This window comes from Raphanus sativus, chromosome 7 (assembly GCF_000801105.2).
Source record: "Raphanus sativus cultivar WK10039 chromosome 7, ASM80110v3, whole genome shotgun sequence".
Lineage (NCBI taxonomy): Eukaryota > Viridiplantae > Streptophyta > Magnoliopsida > Brassicales > Brassicaceae > Raphanus > Raphanus sativus.
The window spans coordinates 16,448,735-16,470,410 of record NC_079517.1 but is presented as its reverse complement, the minus strand read 5'-3'; the positions used below and the strand labels follow the sequence as shown (position 1 = coordinate 16,470,410).

Below are 21,676 nucleotides of genomic sequence, written 5' to 3'. Positions count from 1 at the left end.
GTCGGCTAGCTTGTCTAGGGTTCTAGGGTGATGATTTCGTGAGCTAAACATAGATAAGTGAATCACTCGATTGTCTTCATTCATAACCATTCTTACTGCTTGCATTAAACTGGCCGCTTAATGTTAGATCATAGGTTTAATCTGATCATCAAAAGTGCTTAGGTTGCTAAACATATTATGAATGAGCATTGCATCCCTAATCAGCGAAAGTAGATATTAGGGTGTTTTGTGAACCTATCGGACCTGATCTCTATTGCTTGCGATCGCTTCTCACCTCAACGACAGTTAGACGGTGCGATCGATCAGCTTAGAGAGCAGTACCACGACAGTGGGCTGTTCTACTTGAGTGATCCGAGTTCTAGACTTATGCTTAACTATGCTTGAATAATTGTTTGGCTCACAAGTATTAGCACCCGATGAAGTAATCCTAACCTGGCTTCTTTTTAAATTGAATTCTCATTTATATTATTTGACTTGTTCCTCACGTTACCAAATCAATCAAAACCCCATATTTGTTTTAGCTAAGTATTGATCCAATAGAAATAAAGTGTAAGAGTTGGTCTCTGTAGATTCGATCCTAAAGTGCTACATCGACATACCATTCGATTGTGGTAGTGTGCACATTAGGTTAATTGGTGTGCGTAAACACGAATATCAACATAGAAAGCCCCTGAAAGCAAGACAAGACAAGACAAAACAAAACAAAACATTTTTGGAATCAATGTTTCAAAACTAGATCTTCTCTTGTTCATATGCTCCAGGAACTGAATTAGAAACCTGACCTGAAGAGTAATAGGAAGCAAGCTAAGATTCGGAACATTTCGCATGCCAAGAAAGAGTTTCGACACATTGCTAAAACGAAGAGCATCTTCGGGATTATCTGGTTCTCCAAGTTGCTTGATATGGATTTCACTAAAGTTGATTTGAGCATCAACCAAGTTTCCCATATTAACTACTGGATAGTCTAATGCAACTAAACCAGAGTACTCAAAGTGAACAAGACTTGGTGTATCAAATGATAATGCGTATAACCATTCATTTAACTTTATTGTTAGGGTCTTGAGGCTTGCACTTGACACTGTGACATCCTCCATATCTTTCCACATTACATCAACCAGAACTAATTCGTCAAGAGAAGGCAGAGCATGAAGCAGAGTCACAAAGTCGGTAGGAGAAACCATAACCCAGTCAAGAACCAGCGTTTTAAGCAGCGGTAAGGAAACGCTACCAGCAACCCAACCAATATCAATCCCAAAGCTTATTTTCAGACTAACTAGTGTGCTGCACTCAAACCATTTTGGAGACAGCTGATAAAATTCTTCGTTGTTGATGATCTGTAGATCAAGATCCGAAACACCACGAGCTAACACACTGCTAATCCAACCATCCACACGATCCATATCAACCACAGTAAAACAGTTGAGGGAGAATCTCTTTAGGGGAAACTTAATCTGCAACGCCAAAACTCTCTCCACAAAGTTCATGAAGCTCTGTCTCATGTCTTCCCTATCCCGCTTACCCTTTTCAGGATGCAGGAACACAGTGTCATCGATAGTAAGACAAGGTACAAACGCGACAAGGTTGAGCCACCTCTTGGCGAGAATCGATGTCAAAGCAGCCTCCTTTGTCGTAAGGAAAGACAAGATATGACAAAGAACCCCGTCTGGTAGATTGCTAATGTGATCCATCTTGTCTGCACGAAAAAGAGGAGGTATGTTAAAGTAGACAAAGCTCAAACTAACTCGGAACATTAGAGATACGATGATGACCATAAAAACAGAGAAAGATACCACAAACAGGGGGAAACGCAATTGACAACGCAAGTAGATATCTAACAAAAAGGAGGAAACTTTGAACACTAACATTTAGGGATTTTCAGTGCAGTGCATCCAGTGAGAACTGAGAAGAGAGCAGATGGGATTTGAAAGGTTTCGGTAATGAAGACAGACAAGGCTAGTCTGGTCTAGTGTTAATATGTTTGGTTTACCAATAAATGCCAACGGTTTAAAACTATGGTTTATCTTAAACTGCTAACCGATTTTTAGTCGATGGTTTCCTGAGACTTGTTTATGGTACTGGCGACCAAATTAACTTTTATAGACTTCAATTGATTTTGCTTTGGACCGGTTTTGAACCAATAAGCAAAGTGATCGTTTGACCAGTTCACATCTTCCACATACCAGGAAGAAAATTGATCATTTGATTCAGGTGGTGATTTCCACATCCAAATATTTTTCTAAATCACAAATCTTTTCCAACCATACATACTCTATAAAAAAAGAAATTAAAACTATAGATTTATTTTTCCTTTTAAACTTCAGAAAGCAAAATGCCTAACACATTTATATTTTAGCTTTAAAATTTTTACAAATAAATAACTAAAATTATAGCCAACGCAAAACATATGAAGACCAGTCAAGCTCTCAGTTAACAGATCAACTAAGGGAAATCTTCCATTTTCCATTTGAATTTGAAATCAATAAAGACTAGTGAATGTGACAAAAACAAATGAAAAATAAACGAACAAACAATGATTTTATTCTTTCTTAATATATGCCTCCAATCCCAATAGGAGAACATAGAAACCCCTCCAGAGGGTTTTATCTGTTCCGTCTGAAAATGAAAAAAAAAATCGAAAAAGGATTTGGTCTTTTGTTTTGGTCTATTGGATGATAAAAGCCAAAAAGAAAATGATGATGAAATGCAAAACTGGAGATGGCAGAGACTGGTATCTCTGAGACATGATGATGATGCTGATGATGATGATGATGAGTGATTGAGAGTCGACCAGACTCACCTAGATAAAGCCTCTCTACTTTTTCTGTAGGATAAAAAGGCTTTACATGCAGCCAAAAGGGATATAGAATGAGAGCTGCTTCGATTGGCTTTTTTCAAGGACTGAGTCCATGAAGAAATCAGGAAGCAACTGTTGTGGAAGATTGCTTCTCAAGTTGCTCTTTCTGAATCTCAGTTCTTCTCTGCTCAGTGTGCTGAGCGATATTGTTTGCGAGTCCTTGGTAGTGCGGGTCTAGTGTCTGCGTAAGGCTTTGGAACCTGAGCGAATCCGATGCTTGCATTGCTAATAAGAATTAAAGTTAAAATCAGAAGATAAATTAATATACATATATCAATATATACATGACAAAGCTCTTGTACCTGTGACTGCATCCATGAAGAGTATGAAAGGATCGACTTCATCAATTGCAGTGTCTAATTCTTCGTCGTCGCTAAAATCATCATCCGAGTAGTCATCATCGTCGCTGTAAGAGCGGAAGTCTTTTGCCTAATAATACAGCAACAACCTTGGTGAGCTATACTTACAAGCAAAGTGATATACCTTTTTCAATACTTGAGAGGCTTTAGGTCTTAGGGGGTTATAAGAAGATAAACCTGTGCTGCTAATTTGTGGAGTGTACTTCCATCAGTTTCATCTGCATTCTCATCATCTCCGTCATCATCTTCATCATCTGTCTGAAAGTCATCCATGTTGTCGTCATCTTCATCTTCTTCCTCTTCTGCCTTCGCAGCTTCTGTTATACATGTTCATTAGCGGAATATCAGTGAAGCTTTGTTATTAAGGAAAATTAGAAACGGTGAAAAAAGCACTACTAACCAGCAAGCTGATCCTTGTATGCCACTAAAAGCTCGAGAAGAGCCCTGAATACGGGTGGCAATACTTCTCCAGGTAATTGACCAGCAGGAAGACAGAGAAGTGATGTCAAACCCAATATGCAAACTTTCTTACCATGTTCTCTGCATGAGAAGCAAGAAAGATTGTGATGTGAAGAGAAGATAGAGAGATAAGAAGTTACACAGATTAGATTCACCCACCTCTTGAAGTTAGCATGTACACCACTCTTCTTCTTTTCTTGCAGCATGCGCAGCCATATAGTCAAAATTTCCGTTGCAACACCGAAGCGTTGAAGTATACCAAGTGCCAAAGGGGCATTGTAGTAAAAGGTATTTGCAATCTGCCCAAAGGGTGTCAGAGCAATAAATTCATTGGTTATTGCTAACCAATCAGGAAATAAAACAACCTAGCTTCAATCTGTGAGAGGTTTCTCAGCAAAAGCAGCAATTAATTCTATGAAACATACTTTAACTACAGCTACTTTGCTTACCACTTCAATCAGAAGACACTTGAAGGACGATTTCTCAGCACCTCGTAGCCGATCTAATGTGATTCTCAGGTAAGGCTCCACCCACTGATCCACCTGGCCCTTACAAGTCTGAAGCACAATCCCTATGAGCTTCGGAGCTGGCACTAGGTCACTATCATCAATATTTTTGTTCGCCATAAACTGTCATGAGAAAGAATTAACAAAATAATCAATTAACACATGCGTATGACCGGAATGAAAACGACGACAGTATCAACTGTTTCATTTATTTATGAGTAAATGGATAGTGAGCTTACCAAAGAGACCACACTCCAAAGACTTTGCTGGTAATCTGGTTCCTTGCAAGTGAGATAACGCTCAGTCCCTCTGGTTATGTAGTTGTGCAGAGGGACCAATATATCTAATGAAATTCAAAAGAACGATCAAACAAAAAGGCCAAAAATAAGAGAAATGAATGAAGCTTCATTAAAAAGAAAAAAACAAACAAGTGTCATACTTGGGAAGAAGTCAATAGCCCAATCCACGAGTGTTTGCATCATTAAAGGCCATAGACTCCACATTTCCAGTGATATCGTAGGTGAAAAGGTAGTAATATATGAGACGATCTCAAGAACCTCTTCAAACACATCTGGTCATAAAAAAGGATGAATCACCACGTTCAGATCAAGATCTACAAAATACATAAACCCCAACGGATCCAATATAACACATTCAAAGGAACCCAATAAATAACTAACAACTCCAAATATATGTGGGTTTCTAAAACATTATGAATACCTTGACCATCGGTTGTCAGCATTTTCCGCATTATTGGCAGCAACTGTGGTTCAATCTGACCATAGAGATGAGGGAGACTACTGATAGATTCAAGAATCGTACTGATGGCACGGAGACATCCCACTGCAGCCAATGCCCCAGAATCATCGGTTTCATCATCACCGTTGTCACTGTCGATACACCTCCAGAATGCACTGGCCTGGAAGTTTATTCACGAGAACGGGGTTAATAATGCTAATCGAAAATTAATACTCAAAATGGGGGCACAACAAAAATACTATCTTACCAAGTTCTGGCACAAACCCAGAGCATAAGGAGAAATCTCCTCTCCAAACTTATACACGATAGTTTCTAACGTAAAAGCAAGATCTTCGTTTTCAACTTCATTCATTAGCTTGAAAAATTCTGCAAAGCACAAGTCCATGACGATTATTTCAGTAGATTAACATGATGTTAGGTTTAACCTTTGGAATGAATAGAAATGTGAGGCAACTATAACTATCAGCAAAATCATTATAAAAGTGTACCGTCAAGAAGTTGGGGCAGAACTGGGCGGATCTCATCTAAATCTGCAGGACAGATACATTTGTATTAAATACTAATGGATGTTACATACAAAATGTCCGAAGACCGTGAAGGCCGGGGAAATCTTAAGAGACAGAAACCTATTTTTCTGGTGGTGCCAAATACTTACTTTTGCAGGCTTCAATGAATGAACGCAAAGCAAAAACTGAGTCCACCCGAACAGGAAGTTCTGGATCACGCATTCCAGAGATAACACAATGCAATGCCTTAGAGAAGTTGGTTTGGTCTGAGAAATTAATGTTGGCGTACTGCCCTGCAACCCACGCAGCCTACATAGAAGATGGAATATAAGAAATAAGCTTAACAAGATGCAGCATCCATGTGATGAACGTAATATGGGTGAGTTGCATGAATATTTAACAAACACAGATTGCTATGTCCAGAAAGATAGGGATGAACAAGAACTTCAGTCGCAAGATCTTCAAATGATAACATCTAAGCAGGTATATAAAAAAAACAGTCACTAAAACCTTGGCTCTAAGATGACCAGCCGGGCTGCTAAATTCAGGAAAAACATGTCGCACTAACATATTCTCCAGCTCAGATTTGTAGGGTTCAGTTTGCCTCAGTTTATCACAAAGTGTCCCAACAGCAAGCAGAGCACCATCCTTTTGGCGATAGGGCTTTTGTTCTAGAGGTGCTTCATCGTATCTAAAACAAAGAAACAAAGTAGTTATATCATGTCGCAATTATATAATTAGACCCTTCGCAAAACTTATAGATAAAGTTTGAAGGTACCTCGTAAAAGTTCCCACGATGAACTGTATAAATTTTGGGAAGTTGTCTTTTCCACGCTTTCTAACTAACTCAGTCACCAAGTCCATAGATGCAGTCCTGGGACTGTACAGATCTTCAATTATATCTGTAGAGCAAGTAAAGATTATTATAAAAGAAAAGGCATGATTAGAATTATCCAAACAAAATGACAGGAACATACCATAACCCTTCCTAACATACTCATGCGGGTCTTCTTCCCAAAGCATTTGATCATTATCACTGAAGCACATTAGAGGGAATATTACTTCAAATAGTAGAACATCAAGGTGGGGCAGCAGTAAGCTGTACATGCTGTTCTTCGGGATACTGCAAGAGACACAACAAGTCAATATGAAATCTCGTACCTCACACATGACAAAGGAAGTGAAAAAAAAAAATACAGGTAAAGCATTTATCAGTTTTCAAGGAGACAATAGAAACTGCAAGTCTGCAACTAGAAATTCTACCCACAATTCCAAGACTCTAAAGGTGAAATTTAGTGGTACAAAATGTCAAATTCTTAGGTAAAACATTCTTTTGGTATTTCTAAATATGGCTCTGGTTACGGTTGAGATAAGGTATGAAATACCAAGACCAAAGATTTCTCAAACAAGGAAAAAATATTATCAACTAAAAAACGCTTCAATAAAGCCAAAAAGGTCCTTTCCCAGTAACTCAGTTGCAATAAATTAGTTCAATAGATCCCGAGTACCCATATACCTAAATAAATTTCTAAAGATGATCAAACTATGTATGCCATAGGGAATATCCGACCTGTTGCTTAGATATTGGAGAATTAGGTTGACGACTCTGTCAGGAAGATATTCACCAATACGAATGGCATTCAACAATTTCAAGTGGCACTCCAATATCTTAGCCGCGTAGTTCATCTGAAACATTTGTGCAAAGGCTTTGTTGTCTGGATTCTGAAGTTTCATATCTCCAAACCTATACAGGTTTTTCTAAACAGTTTATTTGAAGGCAAATGAAAAAAAAGGTGTCAAGGTTGTAAGTTAATAGATAGGTTTTAATTGATCCTGCATACCGAGTGTACAGCCTGTTTAAAATGTGAGCAACCCACTTCTTGGTCTTCCACCATCCCCATGATTTCCTAAGCTCAGGGTCTTCAGGCTGACCTTCCACGGGAACAGGACGTTCCAAAATGTTTAGAAACAGAACCATCCAAGCATTAAAAAAGGTTGGATCAAACAATGGTCTCGGAAGCTCCAGCTGTATAGAACAAGGATAAAAAAGATATATATTATTAAATCTCATCACATATTCCCTAATGTCCACAAGATGTAGGACTTACATAAATACATGACCAGAATATCTTGCAGATAAGCTTGATATGGTCTGCCACTTCAAGAGAAGGATTTTCAATATGGATAAGCTTATTGAATATATTCAAAAGATGTGGAAATGTCTCCTCGATTACTCTGTAAATGGGTGCCCTGTCTTCATCTGACTTAAACCTACACACAGAAAGTGGGAACAGGAGAAGTGAAAATTACGAAAGAAGTTATTTTTATCTAGAAAAAAAAAAGCTTTTGCCATGATTTTGAATATGATAACTGATACTCTCAACTCTTCGTGGTAAACAGTATCCACCCCACAGAGATATGTCACCCACCCTAACTAACATAAATGCAGATTTGTTTTCTACTAGTCTACTACTGATAATGATGCCACGGCTACAGAACTAAGCATAATAGGTACAATCTACAAGTCACTCGTGCAAAGAAGCCGTTTCGGACACCAGATGGCAGTTAAAGAGCAGTGACAAAAAGGTGTAATTGGTAACCACATGGTCATTGCGGGTCATAACGTGAGAAAAATGAAGGAAACTAACTCGTATTTTGAAGATATAATCCGCAAGACAAACAAGGCACCATAAACTTGTTGATCTTGCAAGTTGTGCTTCACCCAGTCAAGGAGATGGGGCCATTGCTCAGGGTAGTCAGCATAAATAATTGTCTTCAAGCACTCTCCCATTTGCACTCTGCATCACCAACCAATAAAAAGCTAGAATAAGGACCAGCAAACAGAGGTAAACTTAAAAAAGAAATTGAGCATAAAGGTTGAATGCAAACCAAAAAGGGGAATTGTCATAAACGAGGTAGGTGTACAATAACTGCTACCTCAAAATAGGTGGAAGTTGAGAGACATATACAAGGATCTGGTCCCTGACAACATTCTTATCACTTGGCAAGATTTTGCTCTGATCACCTGCATAACAGAAAAAAAAAATTCAATTTTTCAAGAAACTAACAGAAAAAAGATTTCATTTGATCAAACAAACAAACAAAGAAAAGGATTAAATTAAATTACCAGAATGAGGATCCCAATGCTTAGCGATGAAATTCTTGAAATGGATACAAGCAGCTTGGCGTACAGCAGGGTCACATCCACCATCCACAACAATTTGCAAAACCCTTATCAAATGCTGTGGACTGTGCTTAATCTGCAAAAAAAAATCGATAAATTTCAACCGATTGACCAAAGTCTAATCAAAGTCAATCTTATAAAGAAGTAAAAAAAAATTGAGTTTAACCTGATCAAGGCTCTGCTCAGCTGCTTTACGGTCGTTCGGATTGGGACTGCAAGCAGCCGCAGCTATGATTACCGCAAGTCTGGACCTGGGCGGATCCATCGGAAAAATTCAGAAAATGATTCTCCGATAATCAATAATCGGCGAATTATCAGGTCGTACGGTCGTCTTCCCCGGTGGAAATCAAAGAGACCAGAGTCAAAATCCAAAGAGGAAGACAAGAGAGGAGAGAGAGGGAAGAGGTCTAGGGTTTATGATTGGTTCGTTGGTCTGGTCTGGTAATAAGGTAAGATTCTCTCGCACGCGCGTGGTAATTAGTGAAAATATATCCCACGTGAGACACGATTACACCACCATACTACCAAGACTCTATTCACCTCTTTTCTTCGCGCCCTATGGTGGGCATTTTATCGGTGAAATTTGATTCGATTCATTATCCGTTGTTATTCGATCCGAAAATTCCGAATATCCGTAAGCTTTCGAAGTAAAGCAAATACTAAAATTCAATATCCGTTAATATCGAAGCAAATCACAAATATTAAAATTTTGGGAAGCGAATATCCGATCCGATCCGTCAATATATAAATACATGTATATTTTGATTATATTTAAAATTTTAAATGTATAAAATTATTATTTTAACATATGATTTGACAGATTTTATTCACATTATTACTTATATAAAAGTATTACATAAAAAGAAAAAAACATTTATGACAATTATAATTTTTTTCTTAAGTTTTGTGTTATTATAATTGTTAATTAAGTTTAAAATTTTACAAAATATGTAGATTCACTATATCTTTTAATTTTTATCTTTTATATCATGCAAAAAAAAAAATTCAAAAAAAATTTGTATCAAATTTTTAAGATTATTTGTATTAATCAAAACAAATGAGATATCCGTAAGTATCCGCAAATATCCGCAAATATCTATTTATTTTCCGGATATCCGTTTTTCCGAATATCTGTATTTTTCTGAATCAAAGCAAATCGGAAAATTAGATATCCGTAACATTCGAAGCAAATCGCAAATACCTTCAAAAACCCGGATATCCGATCCGTGCCTAGGCGGCTACTACTAGTTTAGTTTTTTTTTCTTTTTTTACTACTAGTTTACACACTTAGAGCATCCTTAATGGAATAAGTGAGAAGATATATCTTAGGTGTGAAAATTAATAGTAGGATAAGTGGGAGGATATAGAACTTGTATCTTAATAATTATATAACTAGGTGTTTTGCCCGCATATACGGGCATAAATTTCTTATAAATACTTATTAATTTATGTCTTATTAATCTAAAACCAGCATAATAAATTATTATTTTATGTTTTTAAATAGTTAATTCAAACATCAAAATATTTATATATGTCAAATACTTTTTTTGGGTCAAATTATATATGTCAAATATTTTTAATCAAAATATATACTTATTAATGTGTTAAGTTTTTTTAAAACACTTATTTCTTAGAGATAGTTTAGAAAATATATTTATATTTTTGGTTGACTAATATTTAATAATAAATTGTTTTGTATCTTAATTTTTTCTAACTTTATAATAAAAATATTGTTTTCAGATAGGCACAAAAAAGAATATATAGAAGAATTATCTTTTTTTGATAATTATAAAATATTATTTTGTAATCAATTATTTAATATAGCATATAACATATATATCATTAAAATAAATTAGTGAATAGTTAGAAACTAATAATAAATTAATAACCTATCTAAAAGTCTAAAACCTAATAAAAATATGAAAAATAAAAAAACTAATATAACATATATATATTTAATATTAATAAAATAAAATTCGTTTTTATTTATATAGAATATTCATCAAGGCTATTATTTTAAATTAATGATTTAGCGACTCAACTCAAAACAAATAATACATCAATGATAATTTAGCTTAAACTTAATAAAAATATGACAAATAAGAAAAATTAGCTAAAATCATGGAGAACATGACAATTAAGCAAAATAACTTCGTAAATAATAGTATAGATTTAATAATGTGAAAACATATAACAATTTTTAAAACATTAAAAATAATTTTTAAATTGAAAACATAAAAGAGTAATACTAAATTTTATTTGAAAATAAAAAGATACCCAATATACAATTTCAAATTATTATGAAAAAAAAAGATAGAAATGAAAAACATAAAAAGAAACAAACATATTAATTAAAGTACACAAACATTTTATTTAATGAACCGAACAAGGAAGTTGTAGAAAAGTTGGCATGTTTGATGTTTTGGGTATTGGGTAATTAAGCCACATCACCATAAAAACTATCCCAAAACACTTCTTGCATAACAACCTCAGAACACATCTCTGATCAGTTTTTTCTTTTCTTTCTTTTATAATAAGATGTGTTCAAATACTGAAATAAAGATGCTCTTATGGTCAAGCGATGGACTCTTCATTAATTTTTATTGTCTTAATTAATGAAAGACAAAATTTAACTATTTTATTATCTTTGTGTCATTCTTTGATAATTATATTAAAATAAAACTGTGATATCCTAATTACAAATTTATTATTCATTATTTTCATGCATATATATGGAGAAACTATACATGTATACATATATATAATTAATACAAATACATTTTATTAAATTTCGATATAGTGGGCAAATTTAGTTATGAAATTATTAGAAAATATTGGCAAAAGAAGAAGAAGAAAATATTAGAAAATAAAACACTTTTAATAATTGGTGGAAATAATCAGTAATCTTCTGAGTTTGGTGGGGTCACCCGGACCTAATAGAGTAATAGACAACTCATTGATTTCATCTTACGTCATGGACAGCTCATCCAGTGCGAATAATTTCTTTTATTTTTAGATTAATCAATGTATGTTCTATTTATAGTTGGGCCTCATGACCAAAGCAGTAATGGGCCTATATGACTTTTGTCGGCCACATTTCTGAAAACGGTTTCCGTTCCTTAAAGTTCATTACTCGTAATCTTTATTATTGGCAAGTGAAGTGGTATTTTTTTCTTTTTTTTTTCAAGTGAAGTGGTATTATTACTATGGTAACAAGTAAAATAGTGTAATTGAGAAACTAATTAATACTTATTAATAAGAGCAATTGCATGCTATATACACAAAATAAAGTTTAATTAGCTATTTGGTATGTGCACTGTTCTTCTCTCAAATATACCTGACATACCCCTATGTCTACACATGTAGTTACTCTGTATTAACTAACACGTCTCCATGTAAAAATTATTTTTCCTTCGTTGTCAAGAGGCACTGTAATTACAATCAAGATAAAAAATCATTTTTTTTTTACTTTTTTCTTCTCTTCTCTCTTGCGAGTTGCTATTATTATGTTTCTCATTTTCTTTAATTTTTCTCCACAATCGTCTTTCATGATCTCTATTTTTCCCAGAATCATGTGCTTTCTTTTTCCCAGATTCATCGTTTACGGTGTTTCTCTCGATCTCCATGTACTATTGAAGACTCTAGTGTGGCGGTTCCCTATGAGAGCTTTAGCTCTGATGGCTCATCGGTTATGGCGGTGATTGTCACTGTTAGAAGGTGACAGTGACGCCGTCGGACTCCGCTAGTTAGCCATCGGAGTGTTAGGGTTTATCCCGATTGGTGGAGATATTAGTTTGTCGATGGTAGATCTTTTCTTGGAGATAGCGGTTCTCTGAGACGTGCATCCTCCAGTGCGGCATACCCTCATGACTGGTAGATTGATGAGAGGCGCATAGATCCTCGAACTTGCGAGAGAAGGCGAGCTCCAATCACGGCTGCGTCGGCTAGGGTTTGTTGGGATCCCGATCTCCTTTGGGAACTGGTGTTAGGCGGCCGCAGAACACCTCCGACGCTAGCGTTACATACCAGTTCTGAATAATCCGATTTGAAAGCAATCAGTGTTTAATCGGAGTAGCTAGTGTGCCTAGGGATGTTGTATTGGGTTCTAATATTTAGGTAGTACCAACCCATAAAAAATTTTAAAAGCCCTAACCCAAAAGTTGTAACTGTAAATCATATTGGGTTTATTTGGGTTTGGATTAAAAAAAAAGGGTTTTAAGAGGATTGAGCCCATTTTGATTTCAGCTTCTTCTTCGTTCTTTGTTGACGTCGAAAACTTTTCGACGAGAAGCTTCTTCTTCGTTTTCGATCTCATCTCCTATCTCTCTCTCGCTTCTGGGTTTCAACATCTCATCTCCGATCTCTCTCTCCCTTCTGGGTTTCATCATCTCTTTGTTCGTGGGTTTCATCATCTCAGCTTCTCTCTCCGATCTCTCTCTCTGATCTCTCCCCATCTCTGATGATGAAGATGATGATGAAGATGATGATGCTGCAAAAAGTAACTCTGAAGTTGGAGATTCTAGCGCATGAAGGTAAATCTTTGCTACTTGGTTTCTGTTTTTCTGTATGAATTAGTTTGATGACTTGTTATGCGGTTCTTGTTAAGTTCATTACTGCTTATATAAGTCTTCTTAAGAGTGTCTTTAGTGTGTCATGTTCTCGAGTGTGATTCTGCGTTGGAACTTATGTACTTGTGTGATTCTGCGTTGGAACTTGTGTGTGCTTAAACTAAATAGGGTTGGGTTACTTGTATGTGCTGTGTACTTGTGTGTGCTTGCTTCTGGTTTTGTGGTCCAGTGTGTGCTTGCTTCTGATTTTGTGATCTTGTGATGCATCTTGAAGTATCTGTCTAGTTTACAGACGTGCATGTATTAGTTTAATAGTCTCGGTCCGGTTAAGCATATATACAAGACGTGTATGTATTTATAACTTGTCATATGCTCTGTTTGATATAGATTCTTTTTTGGCAAATACAGATCTTCAACGAGCTGGTTGCTGGCATATAAACTTGTCTAGAGAGTAAAGCTGGTTGCTGCAGTCTTTAACGAGCAAAGAATATGTGAAAGACTTTGTTTATTTGAATATGAAATTTCTTGCTATTTATATGACTCAAAGCTTTTAAACTTATTTTGTGACAATCAATAATGTGAAACTTCTTACTATTTATATGACTCAAAGTTTTGATTTAACTTTATTTGATTTAATTTTCATATAATTTTGTAAGAAATTACAGAAAAAATATGTTTACATAAAAAAAAATTAAAGGGTTCAAAATGGGTTAAAAAGGGTTTAGCCCTAATACAAATAATATGATGGAGTCTAAAAGGGTTAGGGCCACTTTGGGTTGGGATTAAACTAAATAGGGTTGGGTTGGGTTGGGCAACCCAGTACAACATCCCTAAGTGTGCCCATTGTCTTTTTCCCTCCCTTGAGTTCTCCTTTCTTGTAATAAATTGTACTAGATCTTTTCCCGTGCGACCGCACGGGTGTTTATTTAGTGATTTATGTATATCATATATTTTGTTATTGTATAATATTATATATTATTTATTAGATGTGTATTGCAACAGCTATATAACTATACAAAGATTGGATGTACATATATATTAATATACTATGCTGAATCAAAATTCTATTGACATTTTCATATGATTGAAATGTATTATTAGTATATTATAAGTTTGAATCAAACTAAAAATAAGTTACAAATATTCTAAAAATCCAATTGGACGGGATATAATTTGACCGGTCTATTTTAACAAAATCATGACAACAAAATTAATTTTATTTTCAAAACATGAAGCTGATATCGCTGGAATATTCTTGTTATAAAAAAAATTGATGATAATATTCCAAAAAATTATAATTTCTATTATTAAAAGAGAAATACACTTACGAAATGCCCCTGAGTTTTCAATGTTAATTACACTTCCATGCCACTGAACCTATTAATTAACATTCCTAAAAAAAATCTTGTCTTTTGAGATTATTAAATGCATGTTTTCTCACTCTAATTTTTCCTTAAAAATCGGAAACAACATCTTCATAGAGAAGGAAGTTATTTATTTTATTTTTAATGACTTAATCAATGATAGAGATAACTAACCTATACCAATAGATGATTATTAATTTTTTTTCTTTAGCCAAAATAAATTCAATATCTAAACAGAATATCTTTACTGACAATAAGTTCTAACCTATAATCACTCTCAAATATTTAATATACCTATAAAACACAGAAACGTATTCTATAATTACGATAACTTCTAAAATTTGGTGAATAATAAGTTATCTTTACATTTTTTCTATATTTAAGTAATAAATAAATTGTTGTTTTAAAATGTTATATTAACAATAATGTAATACATATAATTTACAAATACATACATCTCTATAATATTGTTTTAGAAGTCAGTTTCATATGTGTCGCGCTTAAGTTAACTCTCACGATAGTTGATTACGTTGATACCCTTAATGAATTTAAAAAATTAATTTAAATACTATTATTGAAATTTTTATTTAGTTTTTTTTTTAAATTTTTCCAAATAACATATATAATAAAAAGGAAAAATTTATAAAGTTTAAAAATAAATTTAACAAAATAGAAATATTCAATTTAAAACTATTTTAAATAACATAAAATATACTTTTGAAGTAATAAAATATTTCTTTATATCTATATTTCTTAGATGAAAATATATATTTGTATATGATTTTAATTCGTAATCTGTAAAATATAAACTTATATAATATGATTTCTAAAATACAATCACAAAAATTAAACTGTTTATTTTAAAGAGATATCAAAAATAAAGTAAAATTAACTTTTGATCAAATAATTAAAATATTTTAATTAATATAACACTATACAATTTAATAAGATAGATATATTATATATTATCATTATTAAAAAAAATTAATATTGAATTTTATGTTTTATGTTTGTCAAAGTTAATATAACCATAATCAAAATACCAAAACAAATCTGAATTCTCATTTTTTAGGATTATTTAAAATAAATTTCAGTTTACCATTTATTAAATATAAGACATATAATTATTTAGAATTTATAAATATTTTAATTATTGTAAGTATTGATATGTGTTCATGAGCTTCCAAAAATGTATTAGTTACTTATGTAAGTAACTTCCTATTGATTATTGTTTTGCTTTCTAATATTTTATTTTAAAAATCAATGTATAATTTAATTTTTGTAATTTGGAATCAAATATTTTAGTTTATTTTTAATTCATTCAAGCACAATATATCTTAAGTTATACATAATTTTCCTCAAACATATTTACATATCTAAGATAACAACCAACATAAACGCAAATAAGAATTTAATCATAATTTTCATATATTTAAAATAAAAATATTTGTTGAATTTAGAGAAATCGATGCAATCTAATATACCCAAATTATATTTTATTTAAATCATATGTCTGATTAAAGTAATATAATATTATTAGTATAAATTATGCATACAATTATAAATTAATTCAAAATTAAAATTAAATAAGAATCAACTATTGTAACATATTTAATTTATAAATATTCGTACCCGTGCATGAGCACGGGAAAATCACCTAGTATATATATATATATATATATATATTATCAGTAGTACAAAGAAAAATTTAGTGAAAACAAATATTTATACGGCCACAGGTCAAACTATAGAAATAAACAACAACAACGCAAAATTATATTTTAATCATTTATATTTTTTTCAAGAATGTTAAGATTTTGGAATTGAAAAAAATTATGACCAACCTCTATATTATTTTAATTAGAAAATTTAAAATCTATATCAAAATATTTTGTTAAACATTTAATCTTAATTTTTATTATAACTATAAATATTAATTTTCAATCTAAATGTATGTCTAAATATTACAAATATATCATTTTGTATAAATAAAAACCTAAAAACATAAAATAATACCCGCCCGGTCGGGCGGGTCAAGGTCTAATTAGGAAGTTTAAAACATAAGTTAATCAGCCTAATATATATGCAAAATATTTTATTTGTAAGTTATAGTAGTAATCATTAATTTGTTTATATATGTTATACATATTATAACACCAAAAACGTGGAAACTAACTTTTAAAAACAAATTACATAGTTTAGGTTGTTTCAATAGTTTGTTAATATTTGTTTCAATAGTTTTTTGAATATAGATGTATTTTTAAGTTGATTTAATTACATTTGTATAAAATCTAGTTAAGGAAAACACATTAATTTAATTAGAAAAGACAATTATTAAAATATGACATTCAATTTAATTACATTTAACTCAAACTTATTTAAGGAAAATACATTAATCTAACTGAAAAAGACAATCATTAAAATTGGAAACTCAATTTAATTTTCAGTGGCATGGAAGTGTAATTAAATTTGAAAACTAATGGTATTTTTATATGTGTACTTCTATTTTAATAAGATAGATGTATGTTAGATTTGCCAATTTTATTCATGTAACCATGGTCTATTGTTTCTTGTAATAAACTGGTTGCGTTATGTTCTGTTTCTTCGATGTTATTATTATTAACTAAAATAACGTAAATCTTAGATGTGCAGACCTATTAACTTCAATTGCACATCAGTAGAGGACAATTAGATAACTTCCTTTTCATTCATTTACCTGTATAGCTAATTTATATTTTTTTACATGAATTCCTAATTATCTTTCTATTTATGTATATTCATCCAAATAGCTCTATTAATAACCCATAAACTTCATTAATCAAACTCAACTAGGTGTTTTGCCCGCACATGCGGACATAAATTTTTTATAAATACTTATTATTTATGTCTTATTAATCTAAAACCAGCATTATAAACTATTATTTATATTTTTAAATAGTTAAATCAAACATCAAAATATTTATAAATGTCAAACATTTTTTATCAAAATATATACTTATTATCGTGTTAAGTTTTTTTAAAACACTCATATCATAGAGATAGTTTAGAAAATATATTTATATTTTTTGGTTGACTAATATTTAATTATAAATTATTTTGTATCTTAATTTTTTAAAAATTTTATATAAAAATATTATTTTAGATAGGCCCACAATATATATATATATAACTCTTTTTGATAATTCGATAATATTATTTTGTAATCAATTATTTAATATAGCATATAACATATAATTGTATATGTTATAATAAAATTGTTTTTAATTATATATAAAATTCATTGCAGGTATTTTTTAAATTAAAAAATTAGCGAATCAGTTAGAAACTAATAATAAATCAATAACCTAGTTAAAAGTCGAAAACCTAAAAAATATGAAAATAAGGAAAATTAAATAAATTTTAATATAACACATAATTTAATATTATTAAAATTAAATTCGTTTTTAATATTTATAAGATTTTATTAAGGGTATTTTAAAATTAATAAATTAGTGATTTTAGCTAAAATAAATAATAAATCAATTTTTTGCTAAAACCTAATAAAAATATGACAAATAAGCAAAATCATCTAAAATTAAAGAGAACATGACAAATCAGCAAAATCACTTCATAAATAATAGTATAGATAGATAGACATCCGATACAAAGTTACAAATTAGTTAAAACTCAATCCGATAAAAACGATCTAATATCCTTTTCATTAGTTAAAAGTCAATCGATAGTACAAACAAAATATCTTTTCCATTAGTTAAACTTCATTAGTCACTATCTTTTTGTTATTTTCTTGATAATTATCTACGTGTGAAACACTATTTCTTCACCCATTTGATTAATTGAGAGACTAGCAGTTGGATCTAATATTTGACGAACATTAGGTACTGATATTAAGACAACAACAACTTCTTTCTATTTTCATGCAATTATAATTCGTTTTATACCTTGCCACATAATAATTCGTTCGATATGATTATAGTTTCTCAATCTAGTATAATGTTTAGGCCACTAAAGTTAACTAGAGAATGGTTGTTGCAGTAAACACCAAAGTATCAGACCAACCAGTCATGAAACATCTAAACCGTCAATTATATTTTGATCAACGACTACCAAAACAAACATTCGTAATATAATTCACGAATCGTCTATCACTACAACAAGAAAGAAAACAAAAGGAAAATAAGAAAGGGGATCATGAGCTCCACAGAGACATACGAGCCGTTATTGAGACGGCTCCACTCAGATTCGCAGATAACCGAACGTTCTTCACCGGAGATAGAGGAGTTTCTTGGCCGTGGTAGATCCACGGTGACGCCACGGTGGTGGCTAAGGCTGTTTGTGTGGGAGTCAAAGCTTCTATGGAAGCTCTCTGGAGCCTCTATTGTCGTCTCTGTACTGAATTACATGCTCAGCTTCGTCACCGTCATGTTCACCGGCCATCTCGGTTCTCTTGAGCTTGCCGGCGCTTCCATCGCTACCGTCGGCATCCAAGGTCTCGCTTACGGTATCATGGTATGTACTAAGCTGAAACATTGCTGTCCATTTATTAATAACATAATTCCATAAAATGCTGTTTCAAATTATTTCTTGTAATGTTTTAAAAAATATTCATATTAAACAGAATATTTAAAAAGCGTCTTAGGTTATTTTTAGATCTTGTTCAAAAAAAATAGTTAACGGTTTGTTTAAAAAGATAAAAAACAAATTTAAAAGATTATTAATCGATCTGTATATTTAATTTTCATAAAAAAATATAGGCTCTAAGTTTAAAATATAATGAAATATAAAGTTTTAACTTCAATTTAAACATTTATCTAGAAAATGCTAGAAAACTTTTAGCATTGGGTTTATGTTCGACCATTATATATGTACGTGGTTATTATGGTCCGGTTTATCGTGTCTATCACTCTTAGTTTGTAACATTTTTTTTTTTTGTAAATTAGTTTGTAACATTTTTATTTGATCAAAAATTGACTAGTTGGGAATGGCGAGCGCGGTCCAGACGGTGTGTGGTCAAGCGTATGGTGCAAGACAGTACTCATCAATGGGAATAATCTGCCAACGAGCCATGGTCTTGCACCTCGCAGCTGCCGTCCTACTCACGTTCCTCTACTGGTACTCTGGTCCGATTCTAAAGGCAATGGGGCAAACCGTAGCCATCGCACACGAAGGTCAGATCTTTGCGCGTGGGATGATTCCTCAGATCTACGCTTTTGCTCTCGCTTGTCCTATGCAGAGGTTCCTCCAGGCTCAGAATATAGTGAACCCTTTGGCTTACATGTCTTTAGGAGTTTTCTTGCTCCACACGTTACTCACGTGGCTTGTAACCAACGTGTTGAATTTTGGCTTGCTCGGTGCGGCTTTGATTCTGAGTTTCTCATGGTGGCTTCTTGTGGCTGTGAACGGTATGTACATCGTGATGAGCCCGAGTTGCAGGGAGACTTGGACTGGGTTTTCATCTAGGGCTTTTAGAGGGATTTGGCCTTACTTGAAACTCACGGTAGCTTCAGCAGTCATGCTATGGTAAAAAAATATCTATAATCTAAACCGGTTAAATCTCTGGTTAAAGCTTAAACCAGTTTTGAAATGAAATTCTGTAGTTTGGAGATATGGTACAACCAAGGGCTAGTGATCATCTCCGGTTTACTCACCAATCCCACAATTTCTCTAGACGCAATTTCGATTTGGTAAATATTTTAACCGTAACCGATGAATCTCAATGGTTATATGTTAACCCGGTTTAGTGGTTTTGCAGTATGTATTACTTGAACTGGGATATGCAGTTCATGCTTGGTCTAAGTGCAGCAATCAGGTCTTAACCAAAACCCAAAAACAGCATGCAGTTTTTTTATTTAACATACACATTTACCGTTTTGTGTGTGTTTTGGTTAAAGTGTCCGTGTGAGCAACGAGCTAGGAGCTGGAAATCCAAGAGTGGCTAAGTTATCAGTGGTGGTGGTGAACATCACGACGGTTCTCATCAGCTTAATCCTCTGTATCGTGGTGCTCGTGTTCCGCGTGGGTCTTAGCAAAGCCTTCACCAGCGACAAAGAAGTTATAGTTGTAGTCTCTGACCTCTTTCCCTTGCTGGCCGTTTCCATTTTCTTAAATGGAATCCAACCTATTCTCTCTGGTAAAAAAACACACACATCAAAGAGACAACTTTTTGTGAATATAGGGTTTGTTGATTGATCTTGGTGACATTTGATTAAGGGGTTGCTATTGGAAGTGGATGGCAAGCAGTGGTGGCTTATGTGAATCTTGTTACTTACTATGTTATTGGTCTTCCTATTGGCTGTGTTCTTGGCTTCAAAACAAGTCTTGGAGTTGCTGTATAATCTCTCTCTCTCTCTTGCTTTCTTTCTTTTACTTTTGATATGCATGTATTGAATTTATGATAAGATTTGGGAGACATTTCATTACAGGGGATCTGGTGGGGAATGATTGCAGGAGTCATACTTCAAACCATAACTTTGATTGTTCTAACACTTAGAACTAACTGGACTTCCGAGGTAAAAACATTCACAGATCTCTCTCTCTCTCTCTCTCTCTCTCTCTCTCTCTCTCTGCAATCCAAAGTTATATAATTTTAACATGCATCTGTTGCAGGTGGAAAATGCAGCTGATAGGTTGAAAGCTTCAGCAAATGAGAGTCAAGAGATGGTTACCGAAGGAGTCTAAAAATAACAACAACATCAACTCTGTTATTTTCTCCTCTGTTTTGGTGGCAAGAGCTATGAAATAAATAAATCTTTTTGTGTCTTAGTTACAAACATTTCATTTCGTTAACTATATTAATGGACAAACTACAGTGTCCTCTTCTACAAAATCTTTATTTATTTCAAAACATAAAACTTTCTAGTAGTTTTCATAAGCCGACAAGTTCTTCCGTCTAAAGAGAACATAATCCAAAGACCCTTCTTGTGTTTTATCATATAGCAAAGTTTCTTCACCCTAATCATAATCATCTTCTTCTTCTTCTTCTTCTTCTTCTTCTTCTTCTTCTTCTTCTTCATATTCAGTCCCATCCTCCTCATCACTACTGACATCATCATATCGGTAGACTCATACTGCAAGGACTGCTGTTGTCTCATCTCTAAGACCAGTAAGTTCTTTAGCTTCC

At 33.0% G+C, this 21,676-nt stretch overlaps 3 protein-coding genes across 7 annotated transcripts; 1 reads left to right on the top strand and 2 right to left on the bottom strand.

Moving 5' to 3' along the window:
* Nucleotides 1-570: 570 nt before the first annotated feature.
* Nucleotides 571-1,984, bottom strand: LOC108831365 (F-box protein At3g59000). 3 transcript variants are annotated; one of them, XM_056990734.1, is made up of 3 exons: nucleotides 1,864-1,979; nucleotides 783-1,693; nucleotides 571-670 (listed from the first exon to the last, which is right to left on the bottom strand). In XM_056990734.1, the coding sequence occupies exons 2-3, from the start codon at nucleotides 1,686-1,688 to the stop codon at nucleotides 629-631; spliced, it is 948 nt and encodes a 315-aa protein (XP_056846714.1). In that variant the 5' UTR covers nucleotides 1,689-1,693; nucleotides 1,864-1,979; the 3' UTR covers nucleotides 571-628. The 3 variants fall into 3 exon arrangements, with proteins under 3 accessions (XP_056846714.1, XP_018460416.1, XP_018460417.1); XM_018604914.2 differs by having other exon boundaries at nucleotides 571-1,693; nucleotides 1,791-1,984; XM_018604915.2 differs by having other exon boundaries at nucleotides 571-1,693.
* A 532-nt stretch (nucleotides 1,985-2,516) lies between these two features.
* On the bottom strand, nucleotides 2,517-9,063 carry LOC108831366 (importin beta-like SAD2 homolog). 3 transcript variants are annotated; one of them, XM_018604917.2, is made up of 22 exons: nucleotides 8,794-9,063; nucleotides 8,571-8,703; nucleotides 8,381-8,468; nucleotides 8,092-8,241; nucleotides 7,552-7,714; nucleotides 7,285-7,469; nucleotides 7,014-7,187; nucleotides 6,421-6,566; nucleotides 6,222-6,345; nucleotides 5,954-6,134; nucleotides 5,593-5,752; nucleotides 5,426-5,467; nucleotides 5,185-5,303; nucleotides 4,899-5,097; nucleotides 4,618-4,749; nucleotides 4,418-4,521; nucleotides 4,122-4,301; nucleotides 3,832-3,971; nucleotides 3,614-3,753; nucleotides 3,391-3,530; nucleotides 3,157-3,283; nucleotides 2,517-3,079 (listed from the first exon to the last, which is right to left on the bottom strand). In XM_018604917.2, exons 1-22 carry the CDS (start codon nucleotides 8,890-8,892, stop codon nucleotides 2,916-2,918), a joined length of 3,090 nt encoding a protein of 1,029 aa, XP_018460419.1. In that variant the 5' UTR covers nucleotides 8,893-9,063; the 3' UTR covers nucleotides 2,517-2,915. The 3 variants fall into 3 exon arrangements, with proteins under 3 accessions (XP_018460419.1, XP_056846713.1, XP_018460420.1); XM_056990733.1 differs by lacking the exons at nucleotides 8,571-8,703; nucleotides 8,794-9,063 and having other exon boundaries at nucleotides 8,378-8,466; XM_018604918.2 differs by lacking the exons at nucleotides 8,381-8,468; nucleotides 8,571-8,703; nucleotides 8,794-9,063 and having other exon boundaries at nucleotides 7,552-7,601; nucleotides 7,678-7,714; nucleotides 8,092-8,183.
* A 9,629-nt stretch (nucleotides 9,064-18,692) lies between these two features.
* LOC108831363 (protein DETOXIFICATION 41) lies at nucleotides 18,693-21,369 on the top strand. The gene is made up of 8 exons (XM_018604912.2): nucleotides 18,693-19,065; nucleotides 19,532-20,076; nucleotides 20,154-20,240; nucleotides 20,309-20,365; nucleotides 20,448-20,686; nucleotides 20,767-20,885; nucleotides 20,979-21,065; nucleotides 21,163-21,369. The coding sequence occupies exons 1-8, from the start codon at nucleotides 18,748-18,750 to the stop codon at nucleotides 21,232-21,234; spliced, it is 1,524 nt and encodes a 507-aa protein (XP_018460414.1). The 5' UTR covers nucleotides 18,693-18,747; the 3' UTR covers nucleotides 21,235-21,369.
* Nucleotides 21,370-21,676: the final 307 nt, after the last annotated feature.

Coding starts and splice junctions, on each gene's coding strand:
- LOC108831365 (XM_018604914.2), bottom strand. CDS start 1,688: ATGGATCACATTAGCAATCTACCAGACGGGGTTCTTTGTCATATCTTG.
- LOC108831366 (XM_018604917.2), bottom strand. CDS start 8,892: ATGGATCCGCCCAGGTCCAGACTTGCGGTAATCATAGCTGCGGCTGCT. Junction 6,135..6,221: donor ATCGTGGGAACTTTTACGAG/GTACCTTCAAAC, acceptor TCTTTGTTTTAG/ATACGATGAAGCACCTCTAG. Junction 5,098..5,184: donor TGGGTTTGTGCCAGAACTTG/GTAAGATAGTAT, acceptor ATAAACTTCCAG/GCCAGTGCATTCTGGAGGTG.
- LOC108831363 (XM_018604912.2), top strand. CDS start 18,748: ATGAGCTCCACAGAGACATACGAGCCGTTATTGAGACGGCTCCACTCA. Junction 19,066..19,531: donor GTCTCGCTTACGGTATCATG/GTATGTACTAAG, acceptor AAAATTGACTAG/TTGGGAATGGCGAGCGCGGT. Junction 20,077..20,153: donor GCTTCAGCAGTCATGCTATG/GTAAAAAAATAT, acceptor GAAATTCTGTAG/TTTGGAGATATGGTACAACC.